At 53.2% G+C, this 15,961-nt stretch overlaps 8 protein-coding genes across 8 annotated transcripts; 5 read left to right on the top strand and 3 right to left on the bottom strand.

The window, feature by feature from the left end:
- Positions 1 to 823: 823 nt before the first annotated feature.
- APUU_12365S (uncharacterized protein) lies at positions 824 to 2,089 on the top strand (the record flags this gene model as incomplete). Its single annotated transcript, XM_041698558.1, has 2 exons — positions 824 to 832; positions 887 to 2,089. The coding sequence occupies 2 exons, from the start codon at positions 824 to 826 to the stop codon at positions 2,087 to 2,089; spliced, it is 1,212 nt and encodes a 403-aa protein (XP_041551731.1).
- Positions 2,090 to 2,311: 222 nt separating this feature from the next.
- Positions 2,312 to 3,120, top strand: APUU_12366S (uncharacterized protein; the record flags this gene model as incomplete). Its single annotated transcript, XM_041698559.1, has 4 exons — positions 2,312 to 2,613; positions 2,680 to 2,779; positions 2,843 to 2,941; positions 2,995 to 3,120. The coding sequence occupies 4 exons, from the start codon at positions 2,312 to 2,314 to the stop codon at positions 3,118 to 3,120; spliced, it is 627 nt and encodes a 208-aa protein (XP_041551732.1).
- A 368-nt stretch (positions 3,121 to 3,488) lies between these two features.
- Positions 3,489 to 4,750, top strand: APUU_12367S (glycoside hydrolase family 27 protein; the record flags this gene model as incomplete). The annotated part of the gene is made up of 2 exons (XM_041698560.1): positions 3,489 to 4,062; positions 4,125 to 4,750. The coding sequence occupies 2 exons, from the start codon at positions 3,489 to 3,491 to the stop codon at positions 4,748 to 4,750; spliced, it is 1,200 nt and encodes a 399-aa protein (XP_041551733.1).
- A 127-nt stretch (positions 4,751 to 4,877) lies between these two features.
- On the bottom strand, positions 4,878 to 6,443 carry APUU_12368A (glycoside hydrolase family 88 protein; the record flags this gene model as incomplete). The annotated part of the gene is made up of 1 exon (XM_041698561.1): positions 4,878 to 6,443. The coding sequence occupies one exon, from the start codon at positions 6,441 to 6,443 to the stop codon at positions 4,878 to 4,880; it is 1,566 nt and encodes a 521-aa protein (XP_041551734.1).
- A 119-nt stretch (positions 6,444 to 6,562) lies between these two features.
- APUU_12369S (putative MFS transporter) lies at positions 6,563 to 8,640 on the top strand (the record flags this gene model as incomplete). Its single annotated transcript, XM_041698562.1, has 11 exons — positions 6,563 to 6,769; positions 6,817 to 6,919; positions 6,965 to 7,055; positions 7,113 to 7,131; positions 7,200 to 7,255; positions 7,305 to 7,402; positions 7,452 to 7,471; positions 7,519 to 8,003; positions 8,077 to 8,296; positions 8,374 to 8,571; positions 8,629 to 8,640. 11 exons carry the CDS (start codon positions 6,563 to 6,565, stop codon positions 8,638 to 8,640), a joined length of 1,509 nt encoding a protein of 502 aa, XP_041551735.1.
- Positions 8,641 to 8,886: 246 nt separating this feature from the next.
- Positions 8,887 to 11,369, bottom strand: APUU_12370A (putative C6 transcription factor; the record flags this gene model as incomplete). The annotated part of the gene is made up of 3 exons (XM_041698564.1): positions 8,887 to 9,871; positions 9,918 to 10,489; positions 10,542 to 11,369. The coding sequence occupies 3 exons, from the start codon at positions 11,367 to 11,369 to the stop codon at positions 8,887 to 8,889; spliced, it is 2,385 nt and encodes a 794-aa protein (XP_041551736.1).
- A 494-nt stretch (positions 11,370 to 11,863) lies between these two features.
- Positions 11,864 to 13,737, top strand: APUU_12371S (beta-xylosidase; the record flags this gene model as incomplete). Its single annotated transcript, XM_041698565.1, has 3 exons — positions 11,864 to 12,593; positions 12,643 to 13,352; positions 13,432 to 13,737. 3 exons carry the CDS (start codon positions 11,864 to 11,866, stop codon positions 13,735 to 13,737), a joined length of 1,746 nt encoding a protein of 581 aa, XP_041551737.1.
- Positions 13,738 to 14,007: 270 nt separating this feature from the next.
- APUU_12372A (putative endo-polygalacturonase) lies at positions 14,008 to 15,522 on the bottom strand (the record flags this gene model as incomplete). Its single annotated transcript, XM_041698566.1, has 1 exon — positions 14,008 to 15,522. The coding sequence occupies one exon, from the start codon at positions 15,520 to 15,522 to the stop codon at positions 14,008 to 14,010; it is 1,515 nt and encodes a 504-aa protein (XP_041551738.1).
- Between the last annotated feature and the right edge of the window lie 439 nt (positions 15,523 to 15,961).

A 15,961-nucleotide genomic window follows, 5' to 3' on the forward strand; every position in this document is an offset into this window, starting at 1 on the left:
AACCAATGAAAAAGTCTTGATGGTGGTTATGATGGCAGATTTTGATATCATAGAATTACTAAGTCTTGTGGTAGTATTGCTCTATATATAATAACATAAGGCGCGGAACAGTGCTAAAGATCAAGCAACTACTAATTAAAATTACCAAGCTGAGAAATACTGAATCAACAATAACATCAACAGCATAATAGATAAAATTAAAAGGTACTGAATAATATAACATAACTTTAGCACCTTAACTATATTTAAACCAGGTAATTGATATAATAGGGGGTGGCCCGCTCGCGGGGTTGCGTTGCAGTGATGTGGTATGTATCTCTAATACTACAGTAATAACAGTATGGAGGTAATCACTAGTATTGTGTACGTAAAGTACTACTGGCTCGTCACCATGCACATATTTGTTACTGACCTTGAATGTTTGGCTGGATCTTCCTCTCTCACTCTTTAGTTTCGCTCAACTTTGTGTTTGGGAGTTGCTGTGATTGCATGCCGTTCGCTTAATTTTATGTTATTCCTGACTACACGGTTATGTTATTCCTCGCTTCCAATGGCCCAGCATTCTGCACCTCGTGGTCCCCTTTAGGGCGACGGCTCCGGCATTTAGCCCGATCCACAGTGAGGGATCCGGGGGAAGTCTGGGGGGACATGCTCCGACACTGCAGAATGCCGTTGACAAAGCGTTATAGGCCAAGGTCCATAGCCGGACACATTGGGCCACAAACGCCTCGGATACTTTAACCCATACTTCTATCGTGGATTGGTCTGCCTGTAAATGCAGATTTCGCGGATACGAGGCTCCAACTCATTGCGGACATCCAGAATGCTCAAAGTAAGTCTTCCCATACGGAAAGTCCACCTGGCGTCTCCACTAACGGGGATCTAGAAAACAATACTGCAGGGTTTCCTCTCCCTCGCCTTCTGCCTCCAAGCGAACGCAACGGTGGGCGATATCCCAGGGATCATGGGCCCGATCCCTCGGGTCAACAACATCGCCAACGTCGACACCTCTAAGTATTTCAAGCAGAAGCCCGGCGACTTCAACCACCCGGGCCTCTGGCACACACACGACGATCTTGAGCGGGTGCGCAAGAATGTCCTCGCTAAGAGAGAGCCCTGGGCGTCTGCGTTTGAGAAATTCAGCGCAGACCCTCATTCCCAAGCAAACTACACCATGCAAGGCCCCGCGGCTGTCCTCAGCAGAGGCGACGTGTCGAATTATACCTCCTTTACCCACGACGCAAGGGCGGCCTGGCAGAATGCCTGGATGTGGTACATCACTAAGGACCAGGCACATTGGGATCGGAGCACGACGATCCTCGATGCCTGGGGCTCAAATCTTACAGATATTATCGGCACCGACCGCTCTTTGCTTGTTGGGTTAGAGGGCGATATTTTCGTGAACGCAGCAGAGATCATGCGGTGGGAAGGCGGGTGGAAGGAGGCAGGCGCCAAGTGGCAGGGGGGCAGTGGATTCTCTATCCAACTGTACTGGCTGTTCTCGCGGCAGTCGATTCCAATAGGGCAGGCAAACTACGGCATGGCGAGTATCAAAGCTCTGTTGAGTTTCGCCGTGTACCTCGACGACGTGCAGCTCTACAACTATGCGATGGACGCATTCATTCAGGATAACTGCGCCGGCTTGTTCGCGACCTACGAGCCTTCTACGGGCCAATCTACCGAGGCGGGTCGTGATCAGAGTCATACAATGTCTGGGCTCGGCTGGGCCGCGTATGCTGCTCGTGTGGGACAAAGCCAGGGCGTTGACTTGTACGGCCTGGGCAATAACCTCCTTCTAAAGGGCGCCGAATACGCGGCGAGATACAACCTCAACGAGACGGTTAAATACGATCCCAACTGGTACAGATGCGAGGCTGTTCTCGTGAACGGACCGTGGGATACCATCTCCGAAGAGAAGCGCGGCGTGACGAACCAGAACCCCATCTGGGATATTTTCTACTATCAGTATGTCGTTAAGCGCAAGCTCAAGGCGCCGTGGACCACAAAGGCGAAGGAAGCGGAGGGCTTTGAAGGGGCAATCTCTGGTGATGATCATCCTAGTTGGGGGGAGCTAATATGGGCTTACTAGGAAAGCCCACGTTCTCGATATAACCTGAGGCTTTTATTTCTTTTTGTACCCCGGCGAAATTTCCGGAGGAATGCCCGTGTTTGAAGCTACATGCCTATATTGACTTGGTGTACCCTCCGTCGAGGCGCGGGACAATCCTCGGAGCCTCGGCGATTAAACTGAGATAAAACTTAGTAGTAGGCCACGAGCGAGTAAACGTCAAAACAGATCAAGAAAACCATGATGAAGCCTGCATTCCTTTTCAGCATTATTATCCCAGGGCTGACAGCAGCCTTCCAAGACCCCCTCTCGTATCGGCAAATCAAGCCAACATATACCCTTCCCAAGGCTGAAAATGTGACCACTCTGCTGGACCTGATCGGCTCAAGGCCCAATCTGAGCCGGTTGCATAATGCCCTGACTCAAAGCGGCGGTTTTGAAGAAGCGTTCGGCACGACCCCGACGTGGGATTTCACTTTCTTTGCGCCGAATAACGATGCTTTTGCTCATACTGGCCGGTATTTCTCGACCTTTGAATCAACACCGTATGTTATTTACTCGAAGATATACCAACCCGTCACCAAGACGGGCAGTCACTGATTTGGTATTAGGAAGGGGAAATGGTGGTTGGGCAATACCATCATACATCAGTACGTCCCGAACTCGATCGTGGAAGCCGCGGACTTTAACGAAACATATCAACGAGTGCAGGTATAATATTTGACCCGTCCATCCTTCGGGCCGATGACGTGGAACTTAGCTGAGAAGCTGCAGACAGGAACCTATCTCTTCATCGGAGCAAAGGTAGAAAGCGACGAACTCGTTCTAAACCAAGTCGCTCGAGTGGTCGAGCGCGACATCCCCATCACCAAGGTAATGGGCCAAACTAATCCGGGGTTCCAAGTAACAGTGCTAAGTCTCTCTAGGGGGTTGTACACATTATTGACCGTATCCTGGAGCCCACCGCGCAAATCCATGAGGATGACCTTCCATGGATAGAGCAAGAGTTTATAGCGGGCAGTTGCTCGGATCCAACGCTTCCTTATTGCTAGTATACGTGGACGGGACTTGTACATATGTGAGCTTCTGGCTTGATGGGAAACGGGGGACATTTCAGGGCTAGTATGCAATTAAGGCTTTGATATATATAATATGCCGATCCCATTTGATAACGGGGGTGTTTATCGACATCCTGATCCTAGAATAAACACCATAACATATCAATTCCAAGTTAGCAGCCCGAGTATTGGTATGTCATATTATCTTAGGAAGACTTACATTATTCCTGTACCGTACATGGACCACTGGGGACTGCACGGAAGAAGTAACGGAGCTCAACCCGGCAGCACCGCGCAGATAAAATACCCAGGAATGTCCTGTCTTAGATGCATGATGTTTTGCAACACAAATTTACAGCATCATGATAGCCAGCTTGTTGCTCACAGTGACCGCGGCCGGCGCGATGGCCGCAAGCTCGCTTGGTAGCACACCCCAGATGGGATTCAACACCTGGAATTCATTCAAGGCGAACTACAACCAGAGCATCATCCACGATGTCGCAGACCTAATGGTCTCACTCGGGCTCAAAGACGCGGGGTACAACTATCTCCTCCTTGACGAGGGCTGGTCCGACATGGAGCGCACAGACGAAGGATACCTACAAGCGAACCGAACAACCTTCCCCGACGGGATCAAGCCACTGGCCAAGCGGGTCCACGAGATGGGATTGAAAATCGGTCTCTACGGGGATAGCGGGATCCTCACCTGCGGATTTCGGCCGGGGAGTTGGGGATATGAAGAGAGGGACGCGATGACTCTTGCGGAGTGGGGCGTCGATTACTGGAAGTACGACAACTGCGGAGGATTCCAGGCGATGACTCGCGTGCCCCAGGAGAGGTTTCTGACCATGCAGAATGCGCTGCTGCGGACGGGGAGGGAGATCTTCTTCTCTGTGTGCGAGTGGGGGTTCCAGTTCCCGTGGCATTGGGGTGGCGGTATGTTGATCTGAGTCTATACTACCTACCTACGTGTATAGTATTGATATAATGTGTGGCAGGTATTGGGCACTCGTACCGAATGTCCGGCGACATCACAGCTTCCTTTACGAATGAAACCGACTGTCCGTGCAAAACCGCGTACTGCCTTAATACAGGCTACGCGGGATGTTCAGTCACCACTATCCTGCGCAAAATGCGAGAAATCAGTGTCTACCAAGAGCGCTCGCACTGGCTTGACATGGACATGTTAGAGGTGGGAGTCGCCAACATGACCATCCACATGCAACAGACGCACTTTGCGTTTTGGGCAGCGTTGAAGTCACCGCTTATTATTGGAGCGGATCTGCGCAGTCTGGATAAGGAAAGCCTTGAGATATTAAAGAACAAGGATATCATCGCCTTGAACCAGGATCCATTAGGCCGTCCGGTTCATTTCATTGAAAACGCAGGGGTCGAAGGCTTCATTCAAGTCTGGGCAGGGGAGCTGGAGGAAGGACATGTTGTTATGGTCTTTAACGAGAAGAGTTATCCACATGACGTTTCCATTCCACTCGCGGAGCTGAATTTGGGAATCAACTACCCCGTACATGCGAGGGAGCTGTGGTCTGGCAAGTCTTGGGGGTTGATTTCATCTATCGAGGCGACTCTTGAGGGTTATCAGACTTTGGTTTTCAGACTTACATAGTATTTTAAGTATAAACTATACAGCTCACTGCCATACTCTGCACCAACCATCCAGTTGCATTCATCTTGGCGCTAGTAGTAGACGTACTTGTATAAAAGCTATTCTAATTCTATCTGGCAAAGCTATATCACACCTCTGTAACCAACCCCAGATCCAGCAGCATATTTCCAAGCAAGAGAAAATAGTAATCAGCATACACCAGCCCATGATCAGCCCAGCGCCTCGACGCAAACTCGTAGTTGCAGACAGTAGCTCCATCTAGAATCGTCTCAGGGCACTTCCCTGCTCGAGGGCCTTTGAGGGCCATACTCAGAGAACCGGGCTGTTTGTGGGGTTCATCCTCAGGAAAAGTGGGATGATCTGTCCCCGTTCTATCCACGTCGAATGTAGCCAGTGACGGTGTTATGAATCCCGAGACTGTTGCCTCGAGTATTGCTAGCGCATTGTCGAGATAGCCCTGCGCCCGTGTTGGGTCAGTCTCCTTCAGTGCCTTGTACAACAAGACCAACCCACAGCAAGCTACCATGCCTGCTGAGGTATCCCTGGGACAGCCCTTGGTCACAGGGGCATCGAAATCCCAATACGGGACGTGGTCCTTGGGGAGTCGCGAGAGGAAGCAGTCCGCTAACCCAATTGCTGTGTCGAGGAACTCAGGATCCCTCGTCCACTCATAGGTGTTCATGAAGCCTAGGATCCCCCAGGCCTGACCTCGGCTCCAACAGCTGTCATCACTGTAGCCCTGGTGAGTGAACTTGGAGAGCGGCTGGCCTGTCCGCGCGTCGAAGTTGACGACGTGGACGGTGCTGTTGTCGGCTCGGATATGGTGCTTCTTTGTGGTTCGTGCATGCGCCACCGCAATCTCGTGCAGTGAGTGATTGCCGGTTTCGCGGGCAACCCAGAACAAGAGATCCAGGTTGAGCATGTTGTCGATGATGACGAGAAAGTCCTTGGAGGGGTCGCAAAACGAGTAGAGCTTTGTGTGGCAGACATCCCACGATCGAATCGACTGCACGCGGGGATCGTACCGACCGGCGAGCGAATGTGCCGCTAGGACCAAGCTGCTATAAGCTTGTGGATCGCGATGCAGAGACCATGCCTTGGTGGCCCAAGGCGCAATCATGAAGCCCAGGTCGTGTGTGTCTTTCTTTGCGGCGTTTGCATGCAGATTCGCGGACCACCACTGACACAGATGCTGGAGCTGGAGGGGGTGTAGGGACGCGGTTTTGTCCTGTCGCATGTAGTACTGTGGATACCGGGTCTGGCGCTCGAGAAGGAGGTATAGCGAGCCTGGGAAGAACCCAGAGGTCCAGAAGTCGAGGTAACGATAGACGTAGCCTCCGTCGGCGCCCGTGTATTCGGGGTACAGGACGGGTGGCTCAACGGTGCCCAGTGCCCTGCGGGCGACATTCCAGATCTTAAGCACCGCAGACTCGGAGTAAAGGGCATCTGATAATGGAACAGAGAGAAGTCCTCCTTGAGGCGTAGTTTTAGCCCGCTTTGCCGGAGTAGGGTGCTCGGACTGCGCCATGGTCGGCTCTCCGAGAACGCGCTTCCCAGAGACTCTGGCACTCGCAGGCATCATGGCAAAATAATCTGGTTCGAAAGGGCTGAACAATACAAACCCGTTTAATCGCGATGTTAAGAAGGATTGCTCTATGCGGCCGCCGGGGGAATCGCCGGAGCTCCCCGTCATTTCAGATCGCTCGACCCGGACAACCTCCGGAGAGAAATCGTCCGACCCCTCATATAACAGGAGAATGGTCTCGAGACAGACTAGAGAAACACGACACATCATCTACACCGATTGTCAACATGGCCGACATCACCAGCGCCGGCAAAACCGACGTGGCAACCCACCAGGAACACGCAGACACCAACGCCGAAAAGCAGCTTCACCACCATGCTGCTGATGACGAGACTGCTGCCTATACGACAGGCACTGCAGTCACTATCGACCCAGCGACTAATCGGCGACTTTTCTGGCAGATCAACCGTCGGGTTCTTGTCTGTATGCTAGGGGTCTGTTACTCTCGCCGTCATTGACAACCGGTGCTGACCCTCCGCAGACATACTTCTGTCAGTCCCTCGACAAGGGAACTCTCGGATTTAGCTCCATAATGGGGATCCAGGAGGACGCGGGCCTCGATGGGGATCAATATAACTGGCTGGGTGCGTTCTTTGCTCGATGTTCCTAGACTTTGCTGAGACACCCAGGAACAATCCTCTACATCGGCGTCTTGGTAGGCGAGTATCCGACCAACCTGCTCATCCAGAAGTTGCCTGTTGCCAAGTATCTCGCTGCAAAGTGAGTGCACCTAGGCCAAAGGTTCTCATCGAATTAACTAATGAGTCAATGACGCAGTGTCTTCTTATGGGGCGTGGTAATAATGGTAACTACATCGGTGTATAGCTCCCCACAGCTCCAGACACTGACGTGGACAAACTCCAGTGCAGCGCTGCTTCGACCAATTTTCCCGGCCTCATGGTCGTTCGCTTTCTGCTTGGGTACGCGATCTACTCCACATCACGCAGCCCTACTAACTGACCACCGCAGTGTCTTCGAATCGTGCGTGCAACCTGCATTCATCGTCATGACGGCCATGTGGTTCACCCGACAGGAGCAGGCAGTCCTTACCAGCCTCTGGTACTGCAGTACGTATTCCTCTAATCTGTGCATCAATCTGCTAAGACCTTCACCCAGTGACCGGCGTCCAACTGATGGTATACCTGAGCCCCAATCCATCTACCACGACTAACCACCCAAATAGGTCGGCGGAATTCTCGCATGGGGTACAAGCCACTATATCGGCCATCACATTAAATCATGGCAACTCCTCTTCCTCGTCCTCGGCGCATTAACGTGCGTCTGGGCCGTTTTCCTGGGGTGGTACCTCCCCGACAGCCCTATGAAAGCGAAATGCTTCACCGAAGAAGACAAGCAGCTCATGGTCGAGCGGGTGCGCGCCAACGAAACAGGGATCCAGAATAAGCGGTTCAAGAGGTACCAGCTTGTCGAGGCGCTGACGGACCCGATTACATGGCTCTATGTGTTTCTCCAGCTGTCCAGCACGCTGGTTATTGGCGGCCTGGGGGTGTTTTCTAACATCATTATCAAGAGCTTTGGGTTTACCACCCTCCAGACGCAACTTCTCAATATCGCCCAGGGCGGAGTCACTGTCATCGTCATGGTTGGTGGTGCCTCGTTGGCGACGTGGAGTCGCAGAACTGTGTTTGTGATGCATTTGTGGACATTGTACGTCTCTGCAACAGTATTACAAGATAGCCACTATCAGTACGGCATGCTAATGAAGAATAATCTAAAAAAGCCCTGCAATTGCCGGCACAGCCGTCATCTACTCCATCTCGCCAACCCCATCCACCCGCATCGGCCTCCTAATCGCCTTCTACTGCACGCAGTTCATCCTCGCCGAGGGTAATCTCCTCTTCTCGCTCATCTCACGCAACGTTGCTGGGCAAACGAAGAAGTCAACCGTCCTGGCAATCACGTTCATCGCGTGGGCGGCGGGCAATGCAACAGCGCCCCAGGTACGTCTGCGAAACTGGCAGCTTCTGCTGCCAGTTGCCATCCAATGATCAGGCTGACAAGGTACGGTGGCTTCTAGATCTTCCAATCGACCGACGCTCCACGCTACATCAACGGCTTCACGGCACATTTCTGTCTCTACGGGCTCTTTAATATCCTCCTTGTGGCGCTGCGGTTTATCTATATCGCACGGAACAAGAACAGGGCGTCGCGTGAAGAGAGGAACCATGCGTATGCGTTTCTGGATTTGACCGATAAGGAGAATTTTGATTTTGAGGTATGGATCACCGTTATGAAGTTGATGCGCGTCGGAGTGCTAATCGTCTGTGCTTAGTATGTCTACTAGATGGGTGTTTGAGAATGGATGGGCGAAGGATGAGCTGAGGAAACCGTCCTTTTTGTTATGTTAGGGTAATTGTGTGATTGAATCCAGTGCTTGCAATGTATGAGTATGAACATGAATATCCCATTCCTTATTACAGCGGTAATGAACTGGTCAGGCACCAGCACTTCTTCCCCCATAAATCGTATGCCTCGTAGGAACATGTACAAAGACGCGCTCACACAGTGCCTATTACTTATGATAGGATACCTATCGACACCCCCGCTGCCTAGGGCTAGGGCCATCGCCAGATCCCGTAGAGTGAGTACTCAAGGAGCCTATTCGGTGCGCGTGAAGCTCGGTGGCGTTACCAGTCCACGCAGGCCCAGTACCAGCAGTGCGTGCATGATCTGCCACCGCTGGCACAGAGAGGGTAAAAGGGTCTGGGTCTGGATTCGGGTCCGCGAAGGCCACGAAGTCCTGATGGAATGATAGCGGAAGAGGAGGAAAGGCAAGGGTAAGCGAGGACTCGGAGTTGGTCTCGTGGAACTCTGCAAACTGGTCACCTGGGTGAATGTCGAGTCCCGCGCACTGGGGCAAGGCGGATATGGATGAGAATGATGGCAGCTGGTGTGGTGAGAGTCCTACGCTTACGGCAGTGCTATCAGCGACTCGGTCGCGAGTTGGGGCTTGGTTTTGGATTCCCTCCTCTGTTGCATCGGAGTACACGGGCTGCCGGATATCTAGATTGCCCTTTGCTGTTGTGGGGGAGACGTTATCTCGGGCCTGGACAAGGCGTTTGGCGAATACCGTGGCTAGATTCCCCTTTTCGGGGCCGGTGATGTCTCGGGGACCAGCCCACCGGGCGGATATCTCGAAGAGGCTTGATATCAAGGTGTCTAAAGCTGGGGGGACGGGAACAGCGTTGTATCTGGCGTGCGCGAGGAGCATACGGCCCGCGATGAACATGCAGAAGGAGAATTGGGGGTTAGTAAGTATTGGCGAGCAGAGAAGGAACTGCTGGCTGAGGGTGCAAATCTCAGAGGCAGCTTCAATGCACGTTTCGGCAGACGAGGACGAGGGCAGTCTGACCGGCGATGAGTGCCAGTGGCGTGGGGGATAGGCGATTGCTTGGTGGAGGAGTATCACCACCGTGTTGTGGGTGATATGGGCCAGGGTGAGGTTGGAGTCCATGATGCCGTCTGCATTGAGCGTCGATGCCTCGCGCCATTTGGAGGGCAGGAACAGTTTCCACCTGGAAAGACAGTTAGCAGCGTAGGCAAGGAAAGGAGCTGACGCACTGGACGAGTCGGAGATCCAGCTCCTTGAAGCGCATCAACCAGATCTGCGTCTCCTCCACATTGCGGACATTGAGCGGTTGTTGAAGAAGGAAATTCGAGACCAGAGACAGCGACTCTGTGGCCTCAATGCAGTACGCAAACCCGCCGATGCAGTCTTCCTCCACGGGGTCGATCTCTATCTGCCTGTCCAGCAACAACGGCTGGTGCTGTGCCACACCCTTCGTATCAGAAACCCCAAAATATGGAGCGCGAACCTCCGTCTCGTGCTGCCACAGGCTGCCCTCGCAGGGAAGCCTGCGTTTGACGTCTGCCGTGGTGAGGCTGACGTTCCAGCCCGTGGACACGCTGCAGAACCGGTCCATGAGGAAAACGGTCCAGAAGACTCGTCGCCGCTCTTCTGCTTCCCTCCAGCAGGCAGACGGCTTGAGGAAGGCCATGCGTCTTATCAGAGCCTCACCAGGCCGGCCTCGGCCATGGACACTGTCCTCTTCGATGCTGAGCTGCAGCTGCTCAACCGTCCGCGCCATGCTCCCTACAATCGACCAGGACGAAGGCCCACGGCCGCGCGCAATCTACAAGATAACAATTAGAGCCAGGAAGACAGCAGTGCAGCAGGCAACGTACCGTGTCAAAAGCAACAATGACCTGGGCCTGGAGGTTCTCAACAGAGAAGGACTCCATGCTGGACAGCACAACCTTTTGCCGACAATCTTCAGCAATCCGCGCCTTTATTCCCTCGTCGGGCAGTCCGAGAGTATGGACAAAGCGAATGCACGCAGCGACGATGGCGTGAAGTATATGGATCGCACTGCGTCTTCCCTCCGCGGACTGGATCTGGTGGCGGAATCGCCGCACATGTAGAATCGGAATCCAGTGGTGGAAATTGTCAAAGTAGAACTCGACCAGTTGGCCCATAAGTTCCGATTCGATCACATCTCCGGCACTGGTCTCACGATCCTCACGCTCCATCGTCGGACGTGGCGATGGATCGATGCGTTGTCGCTTCGCCTGTGGCATCTCTTCAACCTCATTCTCATGCGTGGCTGCTGCGACTTGCAGCAACGAGCGCCGAAGAGTCTCTTGACGCGCACATAGACTGTCTGGCTCTGTGCTAGAATCAGGACCATCCGGAGTGTCTCTTACAATCCCAGGAAATTTCGACTCCGGGTGCAGCGTCTCCCACATCTGCTTCCAGAGAATCTCCTGTCCCAGGAACATGTTCTCCAGAGTCTCTATTCTGCGCGACAGGCTATCTACAGCCCCCGCGCGCAATCCCGGTTTCAATTTCTTGTCATCGTAGATGCATGTGGTGTTGAAGCGAACGCATTGCGAACACGGCTGCTGGCGACTGCATCGTGCCTTTTTGCGCCGACACGACTGGCACGCTGGGACGTCGTCGTCGGACTTGCTGTCTGCCTGCTGAGGCTGGGGCTGCTTGGCCTTGGTGCCCATTCTGGAGTCGCAGATAAGTGTTGAAGATGAATCTGGCAGCGGGGTCTGTGATTGTGGAGAGTCTGCAGTGTTTTCCTAACCCCATGCCCCAGTCCCGGCTTCCCCACGCCAGCCACAGGACACCGCGGATCGTCAGTCAATCAGCTGTTAACTTGTTACTAGTCGCTGCTATTTCCCCGACTCCCACCGGGGGAATTGCCGGACCTCCTCCGAGTGGCCAGCTCAATCAGTCTTCTCCGGCGGGCAGTGGTCAGAGCCCTCTCTCCCCGCATTTCTGCTAGTCGATTGCCATCCTGTACTCTCCATCTCGAATTAGCAATGGCGGGACCTGCAATAAATCAGATAAGATGTCTACGTCTTCGGTCGCTGTCTTGGTCTGGCGGGCAATCTGCCGGACGTGGGTTCTGTAGACGAGATGACAGTGCGTATTAAAATACTGTGTGCGACCTGCCCACCCAGATAAACTGCGGTATTTGTAGGTCTTAACAAATAAAATGAGGCTCTCCCTGATATTCACTGCCCTTCTGCGCACACTTTGGTGTGCCAGGCCCGGGCATTCCATTCACAACCCGATCATCCCCGGCTGGAACCCTGACCCGGCAGTCCTCCGGGTCGGCAGCGAGTATTTCATTGCGACCTCGTCAATGGAGTACTGGCCGGGAATCCCAATCTATCGCTCAACCGATCTCCAGCACTGGGCGCTGTACTCACATGCTCTCACCCGACCGGAGCAACTGCAGTTGAACGGGGTCCCGACTAGCGCAGGCACGAATGTCCCTTGTTCCCTGCTGAGTTTCGTCGCTGACATCCAGACAGGCGCCTGGGCACCGTCCCTGAGCTTCATCAATGGGACATTCTATCTCACCACATCTGTCCGGTGGACTTACGACCCCGTGGCTAAAGTATGGCCTCGAGTCTTCTGGGTATCATCGGCAGACCTAAAGCACTGGTCCGACCCTGTCTGGTCGGATCCCTGGGGGATTGACCCATCGTTGTTCCAGGACCCGAACACAGACCAAGTTTATCTCAACCTAATGGCGCCAAACAATAATATTGACAAACTATGGGGCATATACCAGTGCGAGGTCAATCTGGCCACTGGCCGCTGTGTGGGCGACTACTATTCTCTTTGGAATGGCACCATGCCGCATACTGCGGATGCGCGCCCGGAAGGCCCTAAGATGCTAAAGCACGGAAACTGGTATTACTTGATGATAGCAGAGGGTAAGACTGAGCGCCTATCCAAAGCCTTGGATACTTAGTAGTGCTGCAGGGGGCACCGATGAACTCCATCGATCCACCATTGCCCGTTCCGCATCACCCACAGGGCCCTGGGAGCCAGCTCCCAACAACCCCCTGTTATACAACGGCAAATTCGGCTTCAACAATCTCACCGTTCAATCGACCGGCCACGCAACCATGTTCGACACCGACCGTGGCTCCTGGTACGCTGTATTCCTCGCCCGCCGCAACATCAACGGCTCATCGCCCCTTGGCCGCGAGACTTTTCTATGCCCAGTCGACTGGAGGAATGGCTGGTCGGTGTTCAATAACGGGGATCCCATCCTGTTGAATCCTGACACAAAACCGGCCTCAACCCCAGCGCCGTTCGTGGATACCTTCAGCAACCGCTCATTGCACCCATCCTGGTATCAGCTGCGTACCCCCTACCAGGAAACCTACACCCTAGGCCGGAATAAGGTCTCCGACTCACCAGGCCTGGTGCTTCATCCTAATGTCTTCTCCCTTAGTGACCGTGATGTACCGGCTGCTGTCCTCCGCAAGCAGACTTCCCTCAATAGTACATTTTCCGCTACTCTCTTGCCATTTACGGACACTGGTTCCCTTGGCGTTACGCAGTCAGTTGGAATCAGTGCCTACCTCAGCGAGCTCCAGCACCAGGATATCGGGGTCACCGGTTGTACGGACCATGCAGAGATGATGTGTATATACACTTCGCTTCTCAATAACGGGACAACGGAGGTATGTTTAGGACCACTACGCATGGATAGTTGATTCGCATTGTGTAATACGCCATCTAACGCACTGATATGACGTTTAGTACATGCAGTACCCACTCAAAGAAGTAGAGTCGCGACAAACCCTCACCCTGCATATACGGGCGCAACCCCTCCAGTACCATCTGGGATACAGCACTGGCATTTCGGCGGTCAAGTGGCTGGCCTCATTCCCGTCATCCTGGATGGCGGTCGCGCCGCCAGATTGGTTCGTCTTTACCGGCGCCATGTTTGGGTTATTTGCGAGTGGGAACGGGGTGCCCTGGCCTCATAGTGCGCCGGAGGTGGGATTCCAGGGAGTGAGAGAGGTTTACCATCCGGAGGATATTCCTGATTATGATCGCTGGTGAGGTTCTACACTAGATAGGGATGTTGGGTATTCATATATGAGACAGAAGAGCAATGATTGTTTACTGGTGCTCTACAGCAATTGGTAGAATGGACAAACTGCCTATTCATTACCTCTTAAATAGCAATCCCCATCCTCCATCTAACAAAGCTCACGACGTAAGACAGTCGGTGGACTATCGATCACTTTCGCATTACCTACCACCCTAATACGAGATGTGACCACATCGCACATTCATTCTCTATCCGCGATTGCAAAGTTGAAGACAAAACTAATCTGACCACGTCAGGTTCGCTACATGACTACCAATATACATGGGAACAAAGTCAGCCACGGAATACCAGCTTGGCTTCTGCATACCATCCCAGACATGCACACCACTAATATCCAAGCCCTGGAAGTTCACAAACTGAATGCTCCTGTCCTTTTCATATCCCGCTATAGCCGGGGTGTTACCCCCTATCCCATTATACGAGAGATTCCTGACAGTAACATTGTGAACCCCTCGCCCAGGCCCCAGATTATACTTCTGGTTATATAGCACCTTGAAGCTAAGGAGCATACCAAGCCGGAAGTCTTCGACGCGGATATCTTCAAAGACAATATCCTTGAGTAGGTTCTCGTCCCCGCAGTTAATCGCCAGACAGCCCTGGTAATCAACCTGCGGCTCGCGATGGTCAAGAATATCAATATTCGAGATCGTCACCCCTTCCATCACTTCCGGGGCGCTAGGGTTCCCATGGAGGCCCAGATGAACAGGGTGAGCTACATCAGCCCATAGAGACGAGTCCCGTAACGTGATGTTCCTCGAGTCTCCGTAATACTCCCAGCGGTGCTGGTATATAGCCACGCAGTCGTCTGAGTTGCGCATGAACAGCTTCTCGAGCACCACGTCCTGACTGCAGAAGACGTCGATGCCGTCGCCCCACTGAACAGCGCTGATGCTCCGCAGGCCAGAGACAGCGATGTCACGGCTAGATCCAATCATCAGCGAGTAGTGGCCTGGGTTGAGCACGGTGACTCCCGCAACGCGTATTCTCTGGGAGTAGCCGATTGTGATGGCGTCGCTGGGACTTCTGTAGAGGACTCCGCGGCCGATAATGGCTGCGTCCGACGTGTTCTCGAAGTTGAAACCCCCTTGTATCACGGAGCCAGGAGCAAGATAAACTGTCTGTCCAGATGTGACGTTCACCGTGTCATTGAGTTCGTGATACCCGGCGCCATAGTATATAACGGACGGATTTTCCATCAATTGTTCCTCCGCGAAGCTATCATTCCCAGAGCTGTCTAGAAATAGATGCAATACGTTAAAGACATCCCCATTGAGCTCGACAACTAGATTCGCCGGCTCAGTGAGCGACAAGTAGATGACGCGGCCACGGACATCTGCCCGCAGGCCGTAGGAAAGGGGGCGAACACGGACGGCATCTATCGACGGAAAAGACCCTCGGGACGGCTCAATAGCAAGTTCAATGGGGCCTCTGAAGTCAAAGATCCCGATCGATGTATTATACGAGACGGTGTTTCCGGTCGTTGCGTTGACTTCGTGCACGTTGGCACGGAACAAGTCGAGCGGCTCCCAATGTCCCGTGGCGTCTCTGGCCTGTGATCGGACTTTAACCTGGTAGGAATCCGACTTGGGGATCTCTTTTGGTATTTGGGATATCTGGATACTATTTTGATTGCGGTTGTGAGCGGCATTTGCCGGTGAAGGTATGTTGACTGTACACAGGAGGGCTAACAGGCTGACGGCAAGTCCCCTGAGCTTCTTCTGGGGCGAAAGCATGATGGATTGAATCAAGTGCAAATGTTCCAGCAGCTGATGACAATCTGTCAGCTCGATCTATACTGGCCAGGTAATGCCGCGGGCGACATACTGAGATTTTACTCTCAGGCGGACCAGGTCCGGCGACTGTTCCAAGTGAGGCCTTGCAGTATATCAACAGACCCGGCCACTATTCCCCTCCAGCCAGGGTCGCTCCGGGAGCTCTTCCGAGCAGAGTGCCATACTCTGACTTGGTTGTTCGTACGGAGAATCGGTAAAATTCCAATGGCTTTACTGACAGTGTTATCATAGTCGATCGAGCTGCCTGGGCTCTGCGCAAACATCTGCCGTGCTGATCGGCAGTCGGTTAATTAAGGGTCAACGAACGCTGAAACGGACTCCACCATCTATATTAACTCTACGTAAGACTGAAAGTACGGAGCTCTCCAGTCGATGCTCC

This window comes from Aspergillus puulaauensis, chromosome 1, assembly GCF_016861865.1.
Source record: "Aspergillus puulaauensis MK2 DNA, chromosome 1, nearly complete sequence".
NCBI classification, from domain to species: domain Eukaryota; kingdom Fungi; phylum Ascomycota; class Eurotiomycetes; order Eurotiales; family Aspergillaceae; genus Aspergillus; species Aspergillus puulaauensis.